At 37.9% G+C, this 25,452-nt stretch overlaps 2 protein-coding genes across 2 annotated transcripts; both read right to left on the bottom strand.

The window, feature by feature from the left end:
- Positions 1–407: 407 nt before the first annotated feature.
- On the bottom strand, positions 408–8,508 carry LOC131304514 (26S rRNA (cytosine-C(5))-methyltransferase NOP2B-like). Its single transcript, XM_058331761.1, has 19 exons — positions 8,490–8,508; positions 8,316–8,385; positions 6,782–7,084; positions 6,526–6,686; positions 6,340–6,403; positions 6,088–6,221; positions 5,881–5,964; positions 5,703–5,777; positions 5,542–5,613; positions 5,355–5,428; positions 4,964–5,016; positions 4,671–4,780; positions 4,027–4,095; positions 3,846–3,920; positions 3,472–3,564; positions 3,302–3,381; positions 3,119–3,218; positions 1,010–1,338; positions 408–895 (listed from the first exon to the last, which is right to left on the bottom strand). Exons 3-19 carry the CDS (start codon positions 7,077–7,079, stop codon positions 826–828), a joined length of 1,941 nt encoding a protein of 646 aa, XP_058187744.1. The 5' UTR covers positions 7,080–7,084; positions 8,316–8,385; positions 8,490–8,508; the 3' UTR covers positions 408–825.
- Positions 8,509–11,037: 2,529 nt separating this feature from the next.
- LOC131304513 (cytochrome P450 85A1-like) lies at positions 11,038–15,376 on the bottom strand. The gene is made up of 9 exons (XM_058331760.1): positions 15,096–15,376; positions 13,753–14,074; positions 13,208–13,357; positions 12,870–13,118; positions 12,686–12,772; positions 12,499–12,577; positions 11,591–11,697; positions 11,350–11,474; positions 11,038–11,255 (listed from the first exon to the last, which is right to left on the bottom strand). Exons 1-9 carry the CDS (start codon positions 15,284–15,286, stop codon positions 11,165–11,167), a joined length of 1,401 nt encoding a protein of 466 aa, XP_058187743.1. The 5' UTR covers positions 15,287–15,376; the 3' UTR covers positions 11,038–11,164.
- Between the last annotated feature and the right edge of the window lie 10,076 nt (positions 15,377–25,452).

The following is a 25,452-nucleotide window of genomic DNA, read 5'->3' as shown; positions in this document are numbered from 1 at the left end:
GAACCGTTCATTATGTAAATCTCGTCGAATAATCAACCATGCAGAAGACATTTTTGATCGCATGCATACCGTTCATTACCTGATCGAAAAGTATTTATCTTTAAAAAAGTAGGAAAAGGTGGATTCTATGATCTATCCAGTGTGTTCAGTACATTTTTTTCAATATTGATGTGATCTGAGTAGTTGAAATGTTATGCCTTGTTACGAAGAATGTTATGCATTTTTTATGGGTAAGGGTGCACATGGTATGCTTTTATAGGTATTACACCTATTGGAATAAAATGTTACGCCTTTTTATGGTAAAATGTTGTGCTTCTTTGCTAAGAATCCTACTATTGGTACCGATATGTAGGGCACCGACGGACAGGCAAGGCCCACTTTGGATCCCGCACTAATGATTCAAGCCGTTCAATAAAAAAAATTTCTTTAAAAACCGAATGGGGCTGTGATAAAAGCCCGATTTGATAAAGTTTACAACAATTTCTTAGCATAATAAAACAAAACTTTTAGGCCTTCATGACCTTACTAAGACGAATCAGTATTCTCATAACATATTCCATCGAAACACTGCAAGCTGTAAGAGATAATGTCGAAGTAGCAAAAATCCAGAGCCATAGAGAATGGCTGCACTTCAGAGGTGTTCATTTCATTCCTCAGTACAAACGACGATAGCCGTGCAGAAGCTTATGCAGCTCTCAAATCCTCATTCGACTTACCGAAGAAGGTGCCTAACTGTGGCTCCACAAAAAACATCTCTTGAGGAATTAGTCATCAACTGTTCCATGTCGCATTGCCCCAAACGGATCATTTGACATTTCCACCACTCTACTTTGCAGCCCTCTTTTTCCCCTCAGCTTTTTTCTTGTCTTCCCTCAAAGCTTGCCTCTTCTCCTCCCTAGAGGAATTACAAAAGAAACGAAAGAAGAGAACGGGTAGAAGTTCAATTTTGGCTCAATGGGTGTTAAAAAAGCAATGATCTAACAGAAGAGAACAAAAGAGAGGTCCGTACCTAGATTTTGCAATTTCCTCTCTAGAAAGGCGTTGCTGTTTCCTTTCCTTCCAAAATCCAGCAGTGTATTTGGGCACGTGCTTCCCCTTTTCTGGAAAACCATTCTGCAATTTCCCGATTTCTCTACTCTTCTTCATATTGCTTTCTTTACTTCTTGTTATGGTGATTTTCGTCCTTTCTGTTGTAATGCTTTCTTTACTCGAATGCCTTTGAAATTCTCCTTCATCAGAATTAATGTCAATGCTATCAATTAGCTCGGAACCTTGTTCTACTGTTGCTGATGGTTCAGGAGCCGTTGGAGTCAGCTTGGAATTGCTCATTTTCTTCAACTGCAAAACATAGACAGAAGGCTGTGATTCATGCTGCATGAACGCTTGATATAACCAAGAAAACATCTTTGACACATAAATTACATATTCTCAATTAATATCCACAAAGGGACTTTTCAGTTGATATTACGTGTTCTCGTATACAGTATACTTGACTAATGGTGGTGTGTTCCTGGTTATTCTTGTTTGTTACTTGATTGCTTATAATTTTTTTTTTTTTTGATACGTAAATAATTTTTTTATATATAAAAGAAGGTATCAAGGGAATGCCGCCCGTAAACAAATAGGCCACCAGACAAAAAGACCCTATACACTTCCAAGAGAAAAGAAAAGCTCAAACCAATCTAAAAATTGGTGAAGAGAAGGATCACATTCTCTCTTGCCCCAACTAAACAAACTATTCACCAGAAAACTTTTGATTCTAAATAAAGGTTTTTTCACCCCTTCAAAGCATCTCGAATTTCTTTCCTGCCAAATGATCCACATAAGACAAAGAGGGATCAAAAATCAAATTTGTTTCCGCCTCTTTCCAACTTTTGCACCTCTCCAAGCGATTAAGAGTTCCATCACACTCTTCGACATGACCCATCGCATAGCAAACCAAGAAAGTACCATAGTCCAAAGCTCCCAAGCCATCGGGCAATGAATGAGGAGTCAATGGTAAGAATCTTGCCCTGAGCCGCACACCAACTCACCTTTAAAGGCACCTTCGTCTTCCAGATTGCTTTCCAAGGAAAAAAAGTACCCCTTCCAAAATAGATTCATAATAGGATTTCACCCGAAATAAGCCATCCTTGGTTAAATTCCACCGAATTTCATCCTCTCCTTCTCCTAGTCTTTGGAAACCATACACTCTAGAAATCAACGCCATCAAAGCTTCTTCCTCCCACTCACTTACATCCCTTCGCAAACGGATGTTCCAAACCTCAACTCCTTCATGAAAATGGAGATACTCAGAAACATTAACATCTTTGTCGCTGGCCAAAAAATAAATACTCGGGAACTCTTCCCGCAAGGTCACTTCCCCACACCACACATGCTCCCAAAACTTTACCCTCCTCCCATCACCAACCAGAAAATGGGTGTTCTTTACGAAGGCATCCCACCCATTCATAATCCCCTTCCACAACGACACCCCATAAGGCCATCTCACACCCAAGGACGACCAATCTCCCCATCCAGAACCATATTTTGCAGCAACTACTTTCCTCCATCATCGCTCCCTTTCACTCGCAAATCTCCCAAGCCTTTGCCCAACAAAGCGTGACTAAACAACTTTAAACGCCTCACACCCAAGCCTCCCTCTCTAATGGGAGCACAAACTGTATCCCAATCGACGAGGTGATATTTGACCTCATCTGCCACACCATTCCAAAGAAAGTCTCTTTGAATCTTTTCTAACCTCTTTGCGCCACCGAAACCGGAATGGTAAACAATGACAAAAAATAAGTGGGCAGATTTGAAAGGGAGCTTTTAATTATAATTTTTGCATGGTTTTCTGGTGCACTTTCCATTCTAGACATGCAGGGTATGCTCCACATAGGCACTCTTGCAGAAATGACAGAACCACCGATGGAAGATGACCCAATGAATGTGCATCTTGTAGAGCAGTATCCCAGTGAATTCAACACCCTAATATAGTGACATATATGAATGCATGACCCATCATCCAAGCATTGACCAACAAGAAACACATACTTTTGACTTCCAGGGAAGCAGATAAGGAATAAATTGGAGAATACTTATAATGTCGAGTGTCATTTTCAGTGATAGGATGTACCTTAGCCACAAAAAAACCATCCATGTTCTGTACATGGGGATAGAAACGTCGCGCCTTCTCTAAGGAAGGATGAAAACGGTTTTCTCTAAAGCGAACAAACCTGGTAAAGAGTCACTAATTTTAACAATGTTTACAATAACAAGGCTTGTTTGTATATTCACGGTGATAAGATATCAGCAATACCCTGGGCGTCCAAAGTCAAGGCCACACGGCACGAGTTTTACGTCCCTCTTCCTGAGAGCATAATCTATGACTGCTTCGTTCTGCAAGATTTAAGTGAATCTAATAAATCCTCGAGCAATAAATCTCAGGTGTCACGCCTTAATATCCTAAGGGTATTCCCAGAAGCAAACCTCAGGAATCATTATTGAGCACGTGGAGTAAACAATGTATCCCCCAGATTTTGAGTTGGCATCCACCATGTCGATGGCAGCAAGCAGCAGCTCCTGCAAAGGATTAGATAAGTGTTATTTCTCAGTTGTTTAAATCTACCAGCTAAAATATTGGGTTAAAAATATTTCAATAGTCCCTCTATAAACCTTATACTTCAAGATGCATGGCCTAAAAAATTAAAAAAAGAGGTGGGGAAAATATTTGAAATAGAAGGCTGCATTAAATGAATCAGCATAACTTCTTCCCCAATAATCCACAAGCGAAAGCGGCACAACAGATTTAGATGATGAGTAGCAGATAAACGAAATGTTCATCAACGAACAAATATATACACCTTCTGCAAATGGGCACACTTGTGTATGTCCTCCAAGGTTTTAGAGGTTTTGACAGACTCATCTTTAGATATAACCTGCAAAATAAGGTGAAATGGTCTAATTTCTATGACCAATAATGATAAAGAGAATAGAAGAGAGAGAGAGAGAGAGAGAGAGAGAGAGAGAGAGAGAGTCACTTACCCCAGTTCCGCTACATGGGGCATCTAACAAAACCCTATCAACTGTGTTCTGACCCAAAGCCTTGGGCAGCTGGAGTCAGGCAGGAAAAATAAGGTATAATAGTCTTATAGATATTCACTTGAATTGAAGAGGGCTTTACAGAAACAAGTGAACTCAACATTTTTAAAAGGTAACGAAAAGCAAAATCGAAAAAATAAAAAGATAAAGATCACACATGCTTTGTTTGGAACTTGAGGATAGTGAGAGAAAAGAAGAGAAATGAAAATGGGAGAAAAATGAGAGGAAAATTAAGAGGGGGAATGTACTATGCACACTTCTAGATTTTTCTATTTTCTCTCCAAACCAAACATTGGGAGAGAATTTTTTTTTATTTTCCCTTCCTTTCTCTCATTTTTCACAAGTTCCCAAGAAAGCAGAGGTCCATTTACTGATGCCAGTACATCAAAACTTAACAGCAAGAAATAAAATGAAGATCTGGGATCAGATTTCCTCTTCCTAACATCAAGCAAGATGTCTTGCTCTCAAGAAAGCATAATTGAACAACAATCTCAACTCAAAGTCGAAGTTCTTTAGGTTAGGAACAGAAGAAATGGAATTTAAATTGTAGTATGTAAGAGTTGAGGGAAATTTAAGACAAAGCTTACCTCTCTTCCATCATAGTTGCAAACTAAGGTGTTTGTCACACCCATTCGCTGCAAATTTGCAGTAAGTGACTTGAGTCTTGATTCTTTCATTTCATTTGCATAAACTATACCTAGTTGTCATAGCAGCGAATTATGGTGTTCGGATAATGCCAGAGAAGAGAGAGACTATAACAAACAAGTACAGTGCGAACATATCGGGTACATCATAAACTCCGACGAGCAAGTTGTGTAAACCAAAGAGAATAAGGACTATATAAAAAATAATAGAGAGTTAGCAGAGAACTACTACATACCACTGTTTTTCATAATAGCAGAAATGTAGGTCGTTTTACCCCCAGGAGCAGCGCTGCAATAGAGTATAAATTGAATGAAATACTGTGGACCAAAGAAAATCAAACAATGCCTCTGTGTAGCATGAAATGTCTTTGCGTTCGTGTGAGGCTGAACTACAATGAATGCTACAATCAAAATAACCTGGGCCAACATGGATGTGCATACTTTGGCTACGCAATTGTCAATGAAAACATTGACAGGAAGAAGAGAAGTAGACAGCTATTTAAAGGAAAAGAAAACACGCCATCAAACCTGCTTAAACGAAACTAAGAAACTACTGTTGCATACTACAAAAGGTTTCAGACAGAAAGCAAGCAGGTATTTCTATACGAGCAAGATACATTTACTTACGCCATATCAACAATCCTTTCCTTCTCTTGAGGAGCAAGAGCCATCACAGGCAAGAATGAGCTAGCGCTTTGCAACTGTGAGCAAACTTGATATCAGCACAAAGCACGCCACATAAATCAGAAACATATTTATTTCATCGTGTGTAGGTTACGATAGGGGAAGAGAGGGAGAACAAGGAAAAAGATACCATGTAATAACCGGCCATATATTCAGGTGTGGCACCAATAGGAACTTGAGAATCATAAACAACCAGTCCTACCTGCAAAGTTAATGAAGTTCTAATAGACAATCTAACATAATGATAAAGAGGACAATAGAGGCTATAGAGCAGACATAATGTAACCTTACTTTTGACCATTTGCTTAATGGATCCAAGTTTACACCTCTGTTCAACAGAACACCAGCCAAATCCCTTCTGCGAGCCTAATTTTACGGGCAAGAAATAAATTGAATCAGTAAGGATTTATTTCAGCACAGAAACATAAAAAAGTCAGCAGTGGAAGGACAAATTCATTTGTCATTACACCTTTAAGGTGTTGGTTCTGAGACATATTGGACGAGGCTTCTCAAAAGCTTCAATAAGTTCCATAAGTTCGTTAACTGGAAACATCTGTAGGAAATGCAAATGAGCAACATAAAATCATCATCATCATCAAGTAAAAACTTAAGTATTGCAATGGATCACGGGGCAACAAGCAAATATATAGGTGAACACATGGAAAATGCAGATTACCTCCGCCAACGCCCCAATCAGGAACTCATTGTAGCCATAGTATGAACCTAAATCCATTGTAAGCTGCTCGACATAATCCTTTCGTGTTGCCCCCTCTTGCCTTAGAGACTTGAAATTTGAAAGCACCCGAACAACTGAAATTAATAGTAAAATGCATTTGAACGAAAAACAAAAACAGCTATTTTCAAAAAAAAAAAAAAAAATGGACAAGGCTCTCATGCGGTCATGCCTCGTAATGGACACATGACTCACTTTCTTTTATCCTCCTTTGGAGACTTTGGAGATCAGGAGGGCGATTTGCCTCTTCTTCAAGTTCCTTTGTTACATAGGAAGAAATCATAACCATATGAAAACAGCGAAATGAAGTACCGATCTGATAAATAAAGGAAAAGGCAATGAAAGTGATTAGCAGAACAAGAATCAACAAAAGACTGATACCTCCTTCGTTGGCAATCTGAATTCATCCGGTTCTTCTTTAATGTTCAGTTTCAACTCTTCCAGTGCATCTTCTTCTTCTCTCACCTTTTCTTCTTCATCAGCTCTTGCCTTTACCTCAATGTCAGACTCATCAGAATCAGAATCCAAATCAGAACCTTTCTCTGCAATAGAACACGATATACCAAAACACTGAATCTAATAACAGCTACATAAAATACTACAAAAAAAACTTGCTCAAGAAGAAAACCAACAAAACCTCCATCACTATTTCCGTCGACACTTCCTAGGAGAAAATCATCGACCAACGGATCATCCCCATCAGAAGACATCTCAGAACCTGAATCGCTTCCTTGTTGGTCTTCATGCAATTGGCCATGTTCTTCAACCATTTCATCCATGTCATCAGAATCACTAATAAGATTCATTGGATTTTTGGCGGGGAAAGATTCATTTTTTTGCTTCTTTCTAGGTGGAGGTTCATTCCTTTGCTTCTTTCTAGGTGGAGGTTTTTGTGACTTTGCTTCCTTTCTCTTGCTTAATGCAGTAGCAGCCATCTATACTGGAAAATACAAAGATGATGGTTAGGCCAGCAAAGAACCAGCTGAAAATGTATTGAACGAAGAAGTTGAGTCTCCGTCTATTATTATAAAGGGAATACTCACATTTTCTTTTTCCCAAACTACCACTTTAACTACCTAAAAAAACCGCCAAGAAAAAAAAAACTGCCACCCCAAATTTCTTCTCCCCTCTTTCCTACTTTTTTTTTTTTGCTCGGCCCCCTCTTTCCTACTTTCACATTCCAAATTTCAGATTAATGATTTCCTCTTTCCATCTTTCGCATAACACGTGTGGCAGGTGTCTAAGGGAGATAATGACTGGATGGCTGTACTGTGGTGGTAGGACCGCAAAGGACAGAGCTTTGATACCCATACAATAGTCAGCTCAACAAGATCTGTGCGATGTTCCTTATTACAGCAAACAAACCACAGCAATACGTAAATGTGCTTCAAAATAGTCAAATTGACAGGAATTAGCTGCCCGACAATCACAATTGGAAACCTTATCTAGAGTATGAATCCAAGTTTTAAGTCTAGGGATCCCTCTAAAACTGAGGCGAACTTTGTCCTTTGTCGCGTGGCAGCAGGACCATATACATCCGTGCTCATAACTGAGCAAGAATAATGTAACTACCAACCACTTGGCCACTTATGTCATAAGTACCACTAGAGGATAGGAAACGAACTCAATAAGCGACTGACAGAATGTACAATTTACTTTAGCTAATCAAAACTTAAGGCTGCGGCGTCACGACTCAAATAGAATCCATGACGTTTTATAATTTACGTATTTTTGCATTAGGAAATTGGAATCCTCATAAAAAAAAAAATTTCCAAGACAGTTCATCTTCTTTTTTTCCTTTATTGGAGCCTGTTCGTCCATTGGGATGTAGTCTTTGTCAGCACGCACAGCGTATCTCCATCGAAACAAAAACAGTTCGCCGAAGCCGATATTCTCATTATGCATACTGACATACATACGTACGTGTAGTAAATATAGCACTATGAAACAAAAGAAGAAGACGCTCTTTTTGAGAGTTTCCACAGCCATACTGAAACGAAAATAGTCAATTTAAATTTCAGCTCCAACATGTTTTTAGACAGGGAAAATCAGAGAACTACTTAAAAGGCAGAAGAAAGCCACCCAAAAGAATGCGATACACGAATCCAGAGAGAGAGAGACAAACAGATACACACACACACACACACACACACACACACAGAGAGCGCTACCTGTTCTATCGTTGCCGGCGTGGACGAGCTACGTTGTGCAAGATTTTGTGGTGGAGCCACTGATAATTTAGAGAGAGAGAGAGAGAGAGAGAGAGAGCGCTACCTGTGTCTAACGTTGCCGGCGTGGACGAGCTACGTTGTGCAAGATTTTGTGGTGGAGCCACTGATAATTTAAATTGGTCAGCCCTAAATTATTTGCGTCGACGAGCTGCGTTGTCCAATGGGCTTGATTGTGCAGAAAACCCAACTAAAACCCCGTTCCACTGTAACTTTTGGGAGTTTTTAAGACTTTTTTTTTCGTTTTTGTCCTCATTTAAAAAAAATTGCACAAAACTAATAAATGCGAACAAAATTTGAATAAGAACAAAAATTGCTAAAAAAAAAAGGTACTTAGCAGAACGGGGTCTAAGAAAAATTAGTGTGCGGCCCCACCTTGGATGATGGTAACTTTACCTGCATTCAGTCCGGTGAAATATGTATGTGTATGTGTAAGAAAAATTTAAAGTTGGGTCTAAGAAAAATTTAAAAATATGTTTTTCGATAACTACTCCACCGAAAAACCTAAAGTTGGGTCTAAGAAAAATTTTGTACACCCCCACCTTGAGTGATAGTAACTTTACCCACATTCGGTCCGGTGAAATATGTTCTTAGTGGCCTTCCAGTTTTCTATTTCAAAAAGAACACTTATCCAAGGAAGAGGGAATTTGATGGGGCTGTTTTCAATCCAAAAGGCATGACTAACCATTGAAAGTGGTGATTTGAAATGGAAAAACGATTTTCCTCCTTTGAAATTTCATAATTCCCAAGAAAGGACGACTCATTGGCATAAAATTCCAAACTTTACTACTAAATGCTGGAACTGTGATCTTTACCTTCTACCCCAATTTCAACATGTCATTAGCAGATCCTCATCTGCTATCCGCCTTGAAGGTCCGATGAAAAAAGTAGTTCAGATGATCCAAAGTGACAATCACGTGCTCATACTAGCTGTCTTTTTTGTGTGGTGTAATATAAAGTGTAGTAATGTTGTCCTCTTCTCCGGACGGTGGTGAAATTATTAGTGTTTACTATTGAGTACTGTTGTTGTAAATTATTAGTCAGTAATGTTGTTGTAATGATAGTACGTAAATGTTTGTAAACTAGGCTTAAAGTCCATATTGTAATAGTTTTGTCAGACACCAATTATATGTAATCTCTATTTCCTGATGTCATGCATGATGCATCTGGTTGCCTCCTTACGCCTATAAAAGGAGAGAGAGAGCATCATCTCTGTAAAAAACCAAGTTAGGAAATTATCAGTGTTTGCAATAATATTCCAGTCTCTTGTGTTCTTATAATTCCTTATTGTGTTCTCTCTACGATTCTAACCTATTTAGTGTTTGTACCCACTTCGTGTCTGTAAACTTGATTCAATAATCCCAACATTGTATGTGCTATGACTTGATTTGTTAGAAGACATCGATAACTACACGATCGAAAAACCAAAATTTGCTATATCCACTTCTAAATCCAAGAATTAGACTTTTCTATCAAATACTTAGGGTGGTTTTGGATTAAAAAGTAAAGTTGACCTTTTTTTTGTCTTTAAACAAAAAAAAATTGCATTTATTAATTTTGAGTCAAACTTTTTTGACTTATTGATTTTTTATTCAAAACTAGCCTACCGGCCACTGCTTGATTGAGCTGAATTTTTGTCTGGTCTTGTAACAAATCCATTGATAGCAAGTAAAGCCGTTATGATTCCCGGATCGATAACTGCAACATACCCCGCCACATACCCCACCGTATGCTAGTAAAATTACCTTCAACCTAGGTGACGATAAATAAAATGGCTTGAACTAAAATCTGAATGGAAAAATGGAAGATTGGATCGAGCACTTGTACATATTGGATTGAGCTTATACCTTGCGAGTCCACTCGTTTTTTTTTTTTTAAAATTATTGAACGGCTCTCGTATCAGCCATGCGGGATCCGTAGTGGGCCTGTCGGTACCAAAAGCAGTCATCTGACTTATTTTATGCCGGAATTTCTCATACCACAACTTTTGTGGGCCGAACAACTGGGCGCTTTTTAGCTGATATAATTAAGTCCATTCCTTCCAGATTTATACTTCTCTCAAATGGTTTCTGAAAGTGGGCTTAGGCCTGGCCTTTGCCAACACTACTAGCACACATTTCTTCACGACCCTAAAAGACATGTACAGTACATTTCTTCATCATAATTAGGCCTCTATTAATCATGCACTGAAGCACATATGGTTCCAACAGCTCGACTTTGAGCTCGTACGCATAGTAGCGGATGGGCGCGACGTTTGTGTAATTTTTCTTGAAAACAAAGTTTATGCCGTTTCGAATAGTTTTAGTCCGGAGTTTTATTTACTTGGGATTAGGGCAATGTAATCATTCCTATCTATAAGAACAGAGGAAGGTGTAGTGATGTAGGTTTTTGATTGATCCTAAGGCGCCGCACTCGTTCGTAGAATCACTTCTATTCTCGGAGCTCAGGTATATGAAGAATGACTTTTTGGTCCTAACTTCACGTTTTCTCCAGGTCTGAAAGGATCCAGAGCGTAATTTGATTTTTCATTAACGTATTCATATAACCCGTGTTAATTGATTCTTTGCTAATTTCATGTCTCTTATCTTATCTTGCTATATAGAAAAGCGGATAACTTAAATTGTTTGGCTTGATTGCGCGCATTATGTGTAACAATACACTGGAATTTAGCCAAAATTTTGAATCAATTTCACTCAACCTCTTATGTGCTAGAAATTATTGTACATCCCTATACGTTCCTTGTGCTATGCTATATATCTCTTTTGTACAAAACTAGTATTAACAAAGGCCATTTAGTCATAATTTGAAACCCTAATGTGAAGCCCATTTGGAGCTTCCACCCTTGGAAATTTCATCAACTTGTCTCCCCCAACTTCTTCCCATCTGCATTTCAAAAAACAAATCAGCGTTAACATTTACGCACAAAAAAAAAAAAAAAAATTCGAGACTTCTGTTTTGCGTTCAAATTAGTATTTACCTGTATCTAGTTACAAAATAATGAAGAAATGTAGAGATTTCCGCCATTCCCAGTTCTTTCCCCGGACATTGCCTGGTTCCTCCTCCAAATATAAAGAAATAGTTCTGCGAATCCGAGGTTTTGTCCTGCATTTACCAATTCATGGCTGGAATCAGCAACTTAGCTATACATATGGCCAATAATAAAAATATTTAGGCAATACGAAACGAGAAATTGGGCTACAGATTTTGCGGTCATTTACCATCCATCTCCATGGGTTGAAGGTGAACGGATCTGGATACAGTCGCGGGTCGTAATTAATCTCTCTTGTGTACACATATATTCTCCACCCCTTGGGAATAACAAACCCTGCAAGAAAGTGAGAAATCATGTGATTTTAAGTATTTTTCAATAACTCTATAAAACTTTATGGCCCATTGGCCCTCAATAAATGGAGATTTGAGTTTCCTCTTGACTTTTTAAAATATCATTTGTCTCAATTATTCATTTTAGAAGAAGGTGGGTCATGGAGGGAATGTTCTGGCTGGAATAGTAGGTATCCCATGTGGATCATGATACTAGGGTGGGTCCACTGGAGACGCTGATCTCAAAATTTTCATAGGTTAATATTGGATTTTTATTTTAGGTTCCTAAAAGGGAAAGCTTTCTAAAAGAGGCCCTTCGATCCATAAACTCAAGAATCTCTGTTGCTCCCCTTGTGAGGCAGGGGTAATTTCGAAAATGCACGAATCTCGAAGTGTGATCGTGTGGCTGAAATTCAGTCTAAATGAGAAAATATAGATTCAAAAGTACTATATCGTGCCTCTTGGTGAATCATTGTTTCGGTAAATTTTCCAGCCATGAGATTATGTGAGACTCTTTAAGCACGAGAATCTCGAAAGAGAATCCTACGGCTGAGAATACACAGGAACGATAGTACACCTGATTTTGGGTGCAAAGGACGCCGTGCCTCTAATTTTACCTATACTGCATAAAATTTGAATCTAAGCTACACATTTCACTGTCTGGTTAAGAAAATTATGAGTGTACGTACCAAAAATTCTAGAAATTCTAAGACATAGTTTTTTTTTTTCCCTTTAAGAATCGGAGCGACGCAGAGCTGAATCTCAGTTTGCATTTGCATAGCTATATGAATATCTTGAGACTTACCATTCATTTCCATGTCTTTTGTAGTCTTCCTTAGGACCCCATTAACAATTGTAGCAAGTCTGGACGTCTCAAAAATCACCTGCACCGCGAAAACCGGAGTTAAAACTAAATTGTACTAACAACCTTTTTACAGCTGCAAAATTCCACTTGAAAAAACGTACTGGCAACAATATTTCCAAACACTTACGGCACGAGTAAAAGGCATCGACTTATAATCGTTCCAGTCGATCGGATCCTCTGGACTTTTCTTTTCTCTAATCGCCAAATGCTCTTTCTGGAAAAAACGAAAATGAAGTTAGAAGATCCCGGTCAGATTCAAAAGCACTAGAACACATGTATATAGATACAAAAGTTACACGCGCGGAACTTACTCTAAGTTCTTGAAGAACATTGGGGTGGTCATGAAGATACTTTACGGCCATCATTGAAGTGGTGGAAACAGTCTCATACCCAGAATACAAAATTGTGATCATTTGATCAATTATCTCTTCATCACTCAGTTTATATCTATTATTCTCGTCCCCATTCATTAGGACAGCAAGCATGTCATTTCGGGTTTCATCGGAAGCTCTTCTCTCCTCCAACAGCTGCGACAACATGCTGGTTATGTTTTTCCTGGCCTGTGAAATTGTACATCTTAGATACCAAGTTGCTTCGGTATTGTATAAACTGCTAGAAGTGGGTTAATGAAATTAGACAAGTAATTTACCTGAAAACCCTGGTGGTAATTTGTGCCGGGAAGGTTGATTGGAAGCGAAAGGGTTCCTAAAACCAGCTTAAAGAATTCAGGCATGAATTCCTTAGACATGGATATGGAATCAATGCCGGCGATTTGGTTAAGCGATGAGAGAAGTGCCATCTGAACAAAAGACGTGGTATGTCGTGAGAAGGAAATGAGTAAAACTACAATAAGGCAAGAGATCCGCTATTCCCGAAATACTTCCCCTAAATTTTTTGTCTCAAGCTATTGGACCGTCTAACTGGAGTGCATTGAGACAAGGACACAGAGTTTTCGGAAACACAAGATCCGTAGCACAAAATAAGCATTCTACATATCGGTTGTTGCTAATTGTACAACCTAATTGTACAACTGATACAAAACAGAATTTTGGACCTACAATACCAATGTTTGATAGTATATAGAGCGATACTGTTCGACATCGGACAATAGACAACCGAACCGATGGTAAAGATCCCTATACTACGATTTAGAACCCTGATTATGGCTTTTGGTGGTTTGACAATTGAACAAACCTCTTTTGTTTTCTGTTGGATGTCAATGACTTTGCCATCCCAATTGCTGAGGTGGGATCTCACGAAATCGTCGATTTTCGGCAGAAGATGGGCCTTGATCATGGAAGGGCTGACTAGGGCAACCAATGCCCCTCTCATGTACTTGTGATTGGAACCATGAACAGCAGCAATGTTGCATTTCCCTAGTATATCAAGCATGGACTGTGGGTAGCCAGGAACCAGGCCTTTTGCTTCATTCATGAGGATGTATTTGTTTGTTTCTGGATCCATGGATACAATGGTAGGGCACCCCAATATATGAGACTTGAAAAAGCTCCCAAACCTGCCATTAGTCACAGATTTATCACAAATTAACACAAGTTTAACACAAGAAACTACAAAAATATTATTCACTTTGTTTGGTCGTCAGTTTTGAGATTAAAAAAAAAAATCCAATCCACACCACAAACAACCATATGACGCAAAAACACGGTCCATTCCGCTAAAGTTCTTATTTTTTAATTACTTATTTTTTCCCTTTACGAGAGAGCTTTAATTCAAAAAATAAGTACTTAGTGGAAAAATAAGTTACATGGTTTAGGGTGTTTGTGGCGGGGAGGAAGAATAAATCATTGTATGCAATAAAGATTACAACGCTCATCTCACAGCGAATCTGTCGGCCGTAATGGTAGTCACTTGACAACGCTCATCTCACAGCGAGTCCAATAAACTCGCGTATGTATCAATTCCTGTAGTGGGGCAAGACAAACAGACTCTGTCTTGCCCCATTGAGTGTTGCTAGCAGACGGGGGATTGATTCCGGGATTAATCGATCCAATGAACCGGACAGGTACGAGTTAAAAAGAAACAAAAGAAAACTCCCACGCTGCCTTTTTTTTAGCCCGTACCTATACAGTAACTCTTTGTGGTACAGTAAAATACAAGACAGCTCGGGTCAAATCTTCACTTGCTAAAAAAAAAACGTACAGGCCACAGAGTTATTTTCATGAACATGGATTTCCTGTTTAGGGTTTCAGTTACCATCTTTTGAGTTTTGACCCAGAGGGTAAAAATGGGAGTGCTTGTCCATTTACACCAGCAAGAGAGGGAAAAAAGAAGAAGAAGAGACATTTCGACATCAGAAATCCGCAGATTATTTGCGAGCAATGCTACTGACATAACTTTAAAACACAACTATGTCCGGAGGCGTTCAATACACATTGGTCCGTGTGCGTCGAACAGCTCCGGACGTAATTGTGTTCGGAGTTGTATTTGTAGACTTTTCGATTGGAGAAAGCACAGAGCCATAAAAGTAGAACAAAAACAGAGAGAAACAGAGGAAAACAGAGCAACAGAAACTTTACCTAGCTCTTTGATTTTTCATGAAGTTAGGACCTTGTTTCAGAAACTCAGTGGTTTCCCCAAAAACAGGCCAACCCATTGTGCCCGGAGGCAACCCTTTCTTCCTGTATTTTACCTCATTCCATTTCAACAGAGCTATGCAGAAACAGAGTCCCAAAACACACAATAGGATCACCAAGAAAAAAGCAGCCATTGGCTTGCTCCCAGGAAGCTCCCCAGAGAAACCCACTTGAAAGAGAGCTGGAAATGGTATGGGTTTGCTCTAGTTTAAAGCTAGTTAGAAGAGTGTATGTGCATATATATATATTGAAGCTGTGGAATGTGGGGGTGCGTCCATGTGTTAGAGAGAGAGAGAGAGAGAGAGAGAGACCATATCCTGCCAATGAAGCATGCACTCTGCCAGGGGAGGGGCCCCGAAGTTTTAACCCCAAGTAATAAAAGCTTGTCCAGGTAAATTATCAAACAAAAGCAATGGGTACACCATTTTGGTGTACAGAACAAACGTACACTACATTATGTGGACCTAAGGTCCCTAGAAATGATTAGCAGCAAAGCCCTTGCACCAATAGCATAGAGATCTATTTTTTATCTGTCTCGAATTCTATAAAGATGATCGGAGTTGCTCATTTTGTTCAAAATATATTATTTAGGGTTCCTATAAAAAATTATCTCAAACTGATACCGGTAAGAACGTTTACGAATCATACAACTTTGTTTCAGAATTTGGCCTCAAATTCAGAAGCAATTGGTCAAATTCTGAAGCAAAGTTGTACGATTATACCAAACTCTAAAGCAAAGTTGTATGATTCGTAAAAACTCTTATCGATATCGGATTGAGATATTTTTTTATAGGGACCCTAAACAATATATTTTGAACAAAAATAAGCGGTTCCAATCATTTTTGTGAGATTTGAGACAGGCGCAAAATAGATCTGTGCATGACTGCAGTAAGAGGTTTGTTGTACCCCTACCATTATTGTTTAACGTAATCGTTTTAAGAATCCTTGCAAAAAAATACAACAGTCAAATGTGAAAAACACTTGATTGATTCATTCAATTTTGGTCCTACAAAATTAATTTTTAAAATTGATCATTTCATTCAATCATGGATATGCAAACTTTAGGGTTTCTCTCGGTGGGGGAGGCATCACCGCTGCACCTCCCCCTCCCCTTTTATCTCACCCCACCCCCTATCCATCTTTCTCATCTTTCCCCCTTCTATTTTGATCTCCTCTTTTTCTTCTTATTTAAAACAATTGGCAGAGTATCGAGTAGGTTGGAGGCGGCGGTGCTAGCGATTGACCTCGGGAGGCATCACCGCTGCACCTCCCCCTCCCCTTTTATCTCACCCCACCCCCTATCCACCTTTCTCATCTTTTCCCCTTCCATTTTGATATCCTCTTTTTCTTCTTATTTAAAACAATTGGCAGAGTATCGAGTAGGTTGGAGGCGGCGGTGCTAGCGATTGACCTCGGGATTATAGATCTTGACAGTTGGGTTTCTCCAGAGCGTTTATGGGGGACCGAAATGGCGGTTTCTCGGTGTTCATCAACGGGGTCTCCGGTCCGCGACGAGATCAACAACGTTAAGGTTTTCTCGGTTCCTCTTGTTTTCTTTCTTTCTTCCCTCTTTTTTCCGACCCCCTTCTCTACTTCACTACGCTTTTTCTCTCTCAATTATCTATCTCTATTTTCGCTTCCCCTGCTCTCGATCTATCTTCCATTCCTGTTTTGTGCTACAATCTGGTTTTCTATTAGGGTTATCAGATCTCGGCCTAGCGGCAAGGGGGTTCTTCCAGCAGTGGGTGTGTCGATTGGCGTAGTCTCTCACCGTGCCCACTGCTGGGCGACACGATTCTTGCCTAACGACTTGGGTGAGCATCCGCGACAGTTCTGGGTTCTTGGCCGTTGTCTCGTCTCTCCATGGGGTTTGTCGGTGGTGCCTTGGTGGTGGTGTTGGGTGGTTGACAGTCTGAATATGGCGGTCAGCGTTAGTTTGATGATTGGGTTTCAAACGGCACTGTTTTGTAGTTTAGGTTTGGGTTTTCACGGGCTGGATTTAGCTCACTTTAGGGCTTGTTCGGACAAAAAAGTCTTTGGCTTTCCCGCAAAAAATAAGCCAAACAAATCCACATAAAAACAAAAATAAGTCAATAAGCCACTTTTTTCGTCTTTATTCAAAAAATATTGGATTTCGATCAAAATTTTATACTTTTTAGATTTCTCTCTTCATGAAGATGCAATAATTCCCAAAAAAAATGAGAATAAGCGAAGTGATAAGAAAAAAAATTGAATAAAGACAAAAAATAAGCCATTTTGGCTTATTTGTCCGAACACCCCCTTAGTGGGCTTTTTCTTATTGTGCTTAATTTTAAGATTTGGGCTTTTAGGTCATAAGGTGTTTTTTGGATTTAATTGTAAGATCTGTCTTTTAAGCCTTTAGGTATTTTGGACAATATCCCTATAGGTGTGATTGGACTTTGTCCAATTTGATGTATTTTTCAACATTGATTGGATTCTCCCTTCGTTTTTTCCTTAATAAAATGTTATAAATGAAAGAGAGAGAAGGGCTACATAAAATACTACTACTATACTAATGAAAGAAAAATAGGAGTAACTTTTTCCCTCATCTAGGAGTACTCCCTCCGTCCCAATTTACTTATCATTTTTTGGTGTTTGTGTCACTTTTCAATTAATTATATCTTGTAATTTATAATATTTTAGGTGATTTCGAAAATATTGAATTATAGAATAAATTGAGATTTATCAAACAAAATCTATATTTGAAATAAAATGCATTACCACTTTAAATATATAACTAGTTTTTTAATCCAGTTAGAATAAAACTGAAACAAGTAAATTGGGACGAATGGAGTATTAAATTGGAGTTCTACCTTGACCTCTCTTTTTTTACTGGGGTATTAAAATAAAATTGCTATGCGTACAACACTTGTACATTATTTTTGTGAAACCCATTTCGAGGTCCCATATAATTATTCCGAGTCTTTTAATTCATTTAGAATATTTTTTATAAGGTTCTTGTAAAAAATTTCATTCCGTCGAATATCAGTAAATATTTGATCCAGGATACATTATTTTTAAGTCCGTACAGGAAAAGAAAAAAGAACGTATGTATGGTATTAAAAATTGGTCTGTATGCCTAAACAAGGAATCCTGTACCCTATAGGCTTAGAGTAGGTTGGAAGAGGCACATGCATACCACGATACCACCCCAATGGGGCTTCACAGAAGGGGGGAAGAAAAAAAAAAAGCAGAGTGCTTCTTCACTTGTCAGTCAAGATCTTCTCCCCAACCCCCCGTGGGAATCACAAGGGAAAAAAGAAATATCTCAGTAGGGGACAACTGACTCTTGGTTTGGTTACCATGTGAATAGTCTTTGTTTTTGTTTGATGTTTGGGAGTGTTCAAGTCAGTTTACTCATATCTCGATTAATTTTGTCTCAGGTTTGGTCAAAGACAGACAATGGACGCCGGGGCAATGAGTAGGGGTGTGCAAAAACCTGCGGGCCCGCAGATCCAACCCGACCCGACCCGAAGGGTCTCGGGTGGAATCTAACATGTGGTTCGGACGGGTGCGGGTTTACTTTCTGTTAAAAATCAAATTTCGGTTCAGGATTCGGGTTGGTTTGTTTCGGACCGGACCTAACCAACCTGACCCGACCCGAAATAAAGAATCGGGCTCGCGGACGGTTCTTACCACCTGTGCGTTTTGATTTGCGGGTCTATTCTACCCGACATGGTCGGGTCGGATTCGGGTTTATGGTCAAAACCACCCCGTGCACACCCCTAGCAATGAGATTCACGAAAAGAAAATTTTGGCGGCTTGATTCCGAAAATCAAACCTTGATCCGTTGCGTAGATTGGGTGTTTCTACTAACAAAAAAAACACGAAAATCTTAACGCATTTAACCATCTCATTTTTATTAATAAAAAAGTTGTCAACATAATTTTTTTTTTTTTGTTACAGTAACTCTACTCATAAGCCTATTATCAATAACTTATTCACTATCGAAAATAATTTCATATTTCTTAACAACTTATCTACTATCAAAAACACCAAACAACTTCTCAATCACAAATAAAAATTTACAAAAATTTTCACAACCGAAAACAACCTGAAAACCTGCCAACCAAGTTTGCAAAGAGAGGGGGATTCTGCTCTAAACTGCAAAGTTTGAAGCCTAGGCTATAATTAGCTTGCTGCCTCTCTCACAGTAGTAGTCTGAAACTGTGGATCTGTAATTCCTTGAAAAAATGCGATGCTACTGACTTGTTTAGTACAGTATCCTTGACTGAAATGTCTACACATTTCCTTAAAAAATGTTTTTGAAGATCACATGCCACCAAAGGATAAAAACCTAAAGTCAAGGATAGATTGGGACTGGACACTGTGAGAGTTGTAGATTTTGCTGGTCTTAAAGGCCTGTATCCCTAAAGACGATGTATTGAAAAAGAATGATTCGTCTTATAAAATAAAAAAAAAATATTTTAAAAAAAAACTTTAGCAAAAACGGGACTTTAGCATTTTTTTTAGTTCATTTAGACCCCGTTCTAGTTTACCTTTCTTTTGTAAAAGTTTTTTTTTTCAATTTTTAAACTCAAATATAATGAAAATAAAAAATAATTTTTTTAATTTTTTTTGCACCGTATAAAAGAGCTTAATGAGATCTGCCAAACATAATTCATATTGGTAGAAAAATTATTTGCGTAAACATATAATTTTTAAACTTAAAATTACTTTTTTTTTCAAAAAATATATATTTTACAATACGAAACACCCCCCTTGTACCATGAACTAAGGGAAAATCGGGTTGAAGTGCGACAATCAGTATTGCGTCATTACACATTGACACAGTTGCTTTGAAAAGATTTTGTCCCCACACTGAATTTAAAATCATTTATTTCAAAACCAATTAGGAAGATTTTTGCCGTAAATAATGCTATCAACGAATTCTAAAAAATGAACGACACCGATTAGTAATAGACTTAGAAATGGCTCACAATCACAAACGAGCTCAACAACACGATTATATTCCTCCAGGGGAGCTGGACTTTTGTTTCTCTCAAAAAATTTGATTTTCTCATGTCGTCGTGTGTATTGTATGATACGAGACCTATCTCGTTTGTATTTTGATAATATAATCTGTTTTATGTGGAAAGCTCAATGTAGATTATCCATCACAAATTTTAGCTTAGTTTCATACAGATAGTCCTCATAATAAAGTAGTTTCACCTTGAGAAAAAAAATATGAACGATTTGATAGTTAGCTAAATCATATATATATGGATAGCAATATTACTAATTATTTTTGTATTTTGTATTTTGGATTCCAAGTTATTGATATTGGATTGTAGCCAGAATAGATTATGAATCTGGTAAAGTGTTTGGGAGATAAGTGCAAATAGATTTCGCAATATAGTAGTGTTTGAGAGGATAGTGTTCAAAATAGATTATGAATTAGTTTTTTACTATGTTGCTCTTGGACCCTTGGTTATTCATTATGGTATTATTGTGTGATGAATAACCATTTTAGTTTGATATAAATTACAGTATTAAATACTCATAATTAAAATATCTTGACAAAAGTCTCCAATTTTTTTTTTGGAATGTGAAAGGCTTAATTCCTGGTCGCTTAAAAAAAAAATTAAAACAGCGAATATTGGTGCAACATGAAAGGGTTCCAGCATGGCCGGCTTATAGGAGAGGCGAGAGAAGCGACCGCTTCGGTCCCTCGAATTTTTGTCCAAAATTGAGGCCCTATTATAATGTAACTTACATATTAATATTAAAATATTTCAAAATAAAAACCCAATTGTATCTTTTTTTTTAAAAAAAAAAACTCTTGCGATCATATCTTTTTATGTATGTATTATCATAATTGTATCCTTTTAGTTTGATTTTCTTGTTATTTTTGTACTTTTATTATTTTTTTAAGAAATTCTAGAATATGTAATAGGCTCAATATAAAAAATTTGCTTCGGACTTCCGAAACATATGAGCTAGCCCTGGGTTCCAGGACCATAAGAACAAGAACAATAACAATAAAAACTAAAAATTTTGCACAACAAGAAGTCCATAGGAATACTCACTATATATGAGGGCAATTTTAGAAATTATGGTACAAAGGCAGGGGTAACTATGTCTTTTCATCCCACCTAAAAAATGAGAATAAAAAAGCTTTTCCAGTGATTCTCAAATTGTGTATCTAAAGTATACTTTTGAAAATGCATTATGAGATAATGCATTATAATAATTCGGCTCCGAAACAATGAAAATGGAAAAATGCACAATGAGAATGTATAACTCGGCTCCCAAACATTAAAGTAGATTTGTATGATTCAAATTTCTCAGTACAGATGTAGTACGATTAGGTATTTTCTTAATACAGTAATGCTACACACACAGCATTTGTGCACAGATTTTGTACACAGATTTGTTGTGGGGCCCACTACAGGTCTCACACAAATAATCCGAGCCGTTCATTAAATGTAAAACATTTTTTCAAGGGCCTCTGCAAAAAATCAACTCAATCCAATACTTACAGATGCTCGATTCAATCATTTAATTTTTCATTCGAATTTCAGGATAATAAAAAGTTAGATGATTAAATCAAGCACTTATAGGTATCGGATTGAGCTGATTTTTCGCGAAGGCCCTTGAAAAAATGTTTTACATTTAATGAACGGCTCGGATTATTTGTGTGAGACCCGTAGTGGGCCCCACAACAAATCTGTGCATAAATGCTGTGTGTGTAGCATTACTGTTCTTAATATTCTACTGCTATTAAAGTAGATTTTAAAAAAAAAAAAAAAAAGATCTGTGCATCATAACCCACAAAATCAGTAGTTACTCCAATCGCCAAATTAAGAGTCTACAACCCAATTGAGTATAACGTGTTTTTTTTTTTTTTGGCAGTTGAGAATAACGTGGTTGGACTCTGAGGGGTGTTTTCAGTAACAAAAAATATTAAAAATTTAACGTATTTTATCATCTCATTTTTACTAACAATTTTTTTAGCATTTTGCCATATCGTTTTCACTAACAAAAAAATCGTCAACAAAAATAATTTTTGCTATATTAACTCTACTCAAAAACCCAACAACAACTTATTCACCACCGGAAACAACTTGACATCTCTCAACAACTTATTCACTGTCGGAAACTCCTAACAACTTCTCGATCACAAAAAAAAAAATCTACAAATTTTTCACTACCGAAAACAACTGTAGAGTTACTGTAGCAAAAAAAGGTTTTGTTGACAATTTTTTGGTTAGTGAAAAGAAGATGGTAAAATACTGAAATTTTTTTGTTAGTGAAAACGAGATGGTAATATTAATACGTTAATTTTTTAGTAATTTTTTTTTTTAATAAAAACACCCTCTATAGCAGACCACCGGAGAGAATCCTATCCCTCTTTCGCAAGGCCAGAAGTGCGACTCAACCAAACTCATTAATGCTTCAAATCTCTATATTCACGGTAAATCTTGTAATCTCTTTTGTACTTTATGGAGATCCTTTTAGATCACACTTCGATGGAGGGCTGATGATGGAGCCTGCAACGTTGCAATGGATCAATAATTTTTTCTCGGCTGGGTCAGCTATGGATGTTCCAGCCTTCTGGGTCACATAGATTCTCCTGTTGATCGGTAGTTCATTCCGGCCCACCATTTTTTTTGTCAATTGATAAGAGGGATCGTTTACATCATGAATGAATTACAAAGTACAAACTCGGAGCACTACATCGATTGTGAAAGTCAACGAGATAACCAAACACAACAACTCAATCAATACAAAAAATAAGCCCATTATAAAAAATAAAGAAAAAGCCCTCTAAGGAGAAAACAAACATACGCATGTGGAGAGAATATTCGAACTCCAAAACTCTTAGTGAGATATAGGAGTCTTGACCAACTGAGCAAATCCTAATTGGTTACCAGCCCACCCTTTCACTTAGGGGAAAAGAAAAACCCAAACCACTTTAAAAGTTGGGTGGATGCCTCTGTCCGAGAGAGATAAATACTTGGTTTTCCACGAATCACTTTCATATGATTGCAGATTTATCAAATTACTGATGTGAAAGGAATTGCAATATCAAAACATTAATGCAAGGGATAAAGAAAATTTACACTAAAAATGCTTCGAAAAGAGCAATTGCTAGTTGAGATTCATTTTGATGTGTGAAACCCAATCATTAAAAGTGAATCTCAACTACTGATTGCTTTTTTTGGAACACTTTCGAAATGAATTTTCTTTGTACCTAACACTCCTTGTGTCAAAATCAGGACGTTCTTTTCCTCCTTACTTTGCCGCCAAAGGTGATCCCGTTGTGAATTTCCTTACCCTAGAATTCTTCAGTATCCGGCTATTTAATTCTTGTCCTCATGTCATCCATGTACTTTAGGATTAAATTCTTGAACCTTATCCAGAAAATATTTCTCATAAGAAATTTTATTGATTAAGCTTCACTCTTAATTTTGATTCAGAATTGAGTTGGAATTCAAGATTGTCAAGGACTCGTACGACGTATTAGGATCCTATTATAGTGTTTACAATTAATTCTGGTCATAAAAATATTCATTACAGTTTGGTGTTTCCTTTTCTTTCTGAATCCTATTATAGACTTATGGCGTGTGTGAGATTCATATTTCAGCTCACTTCAAACATTGAGATCACGAAAGTCCAGATATACATCCTCATTTTCTTAAGAGATTTTCGCCACTAAATAAACCCAACCTAAGTTTAAACCTAACAGGTTATTCAAGATTTCAGACTTGTAACAGCAGTGGAATTAATAAACCCGTTTTATTTTTAAGGTTACACAAAGGAGTGAAGTAGAAGGAATTTTACTTTTAATGTTTTTGTTTGAAAAAGAAGAAGAAGAAGATAGGCTATTGATAATGCCACTCTTAGGGGAGCCTAGGGAGTGGCAAAATCAATTTCATATGGGGATTGATAACGCCACTCTCCAAATTAATAACCGAACTCCTCTTTAAGAGTGACATTATAAATTGAGAGAGTGACATTATAAGTTCTCAAAAGATAATGGAAAAGGGGTGTGTGATTTTAAATTATTGAATTGTGGGTCATGAAATGATTGGATATGCATAAGTCGAATCATAAAGATGGATACATGTAAGGCTGAGACGAAGGATGTATCCCCATGCCAATGGGCTCTCTGTCCCAGTTGGCATCCTTGGTCATCCACTTGTGAGAGGTCAGGGTTCGAGCTCCGTCTTGGACGTTTTGTGATTTCAAAGCTATGGATAGTCTCTAAAATTCTTGTACACTAACTCCCCTACTAACCCCTGCTGATATATACTGTATCATCTTGGCCAAAATAAAAATTCTATCCCCATCAAAACCACACAAAAGAAGAAGAAGAAGAAGAAGAAAGAAATGAAAGATGTATGTCAAAAGTGAATTTGTGCCATTGATTTATCTTTCATGGATCCTTTTCATGGAGAATTTTTTCGGTACTGGGTGGGTATATCCCATGTGGTACCTGCTGGGCACATCCGGGCCGTCCAATACACTTTTGGACGGCTCGGATTGAAACTCTTTCTCTCCTCCCACCCTAACACTTTCTCTCTCCAAATAAGAGTCGTAGAAAAACGCAATGGACGGTTCGAATGCGCCGAGCAGATACCACGTGATACTCACTCGGCACTCAAATTTTTTCCCTTTCTCATGTATCATCTCAACCCTCACGTCGACATAACAAAGTGAGAATGTGTAACACACACACATGCGTTCATGATTTGCTGTACGTACACTAGGGCTGTAAACGAACCGAATCGAGCCGAACCCTGTTAAGTTCGGCTCGGGTTCGTTAATGTATGAATTTGGCTCGGGTTCGGCTCGAGTTCGATTCGAGCCTGAACAACTTGGCTCGAGTTCGGCTCGTTAAAATTTTTCAAGGCTCGGGTTCGGCTCGGTTGGGTTCGTTAAGATACTAGTCTGGCTCGAGTTCGGCTCGGATTCGGCTCGGGTTTGATTCGAACTTGAACATCTTGGCTCGAGTTTGGCTCGTTAAACTCAAATGAATCGAGCCGAGCTGAATCTAAGCTTGAATTGAGCTCATCAAGACTCAGGTTTGATTTGGCTCAGCTCATTAAACTCAAGCGAACCCAAACTCCCTCATTGATCGCATAGAATTTGGGAGAAAAATAAGTATTGAATTATATATACAACCTTAAAATTTTTTACATTTACAAATAGACCCCTATTGAATTATTAATTAAATTTAAGTATAGGTTCGCGAACCTAACCGAGCCGAATACCATTAGGCTCAGGTTCGGCTCATTTACGGAACGAACCTAGAATTGAGGTTCAAGTTCAG

Source organism: Rhododendron vialii, chromosome 10a (genome assembly GCF_030253575.1).
Source record: "Rhododendron vialii isolate Sample 1 chromosome 10a, ASM3025357v1".
In the NCBI taxonomy this organism is placed as follows: Eukaryota; Viridiplantae; Streptophyta; class Magnoliopsida; order Ericales; family Ericaceae; genus Rhododendron; species Rhododendron vialii.
Note: the sequence above shows the minus strand (reverse complement) of the source record. Positions and strands in the feature narration are given on the sequence as shown.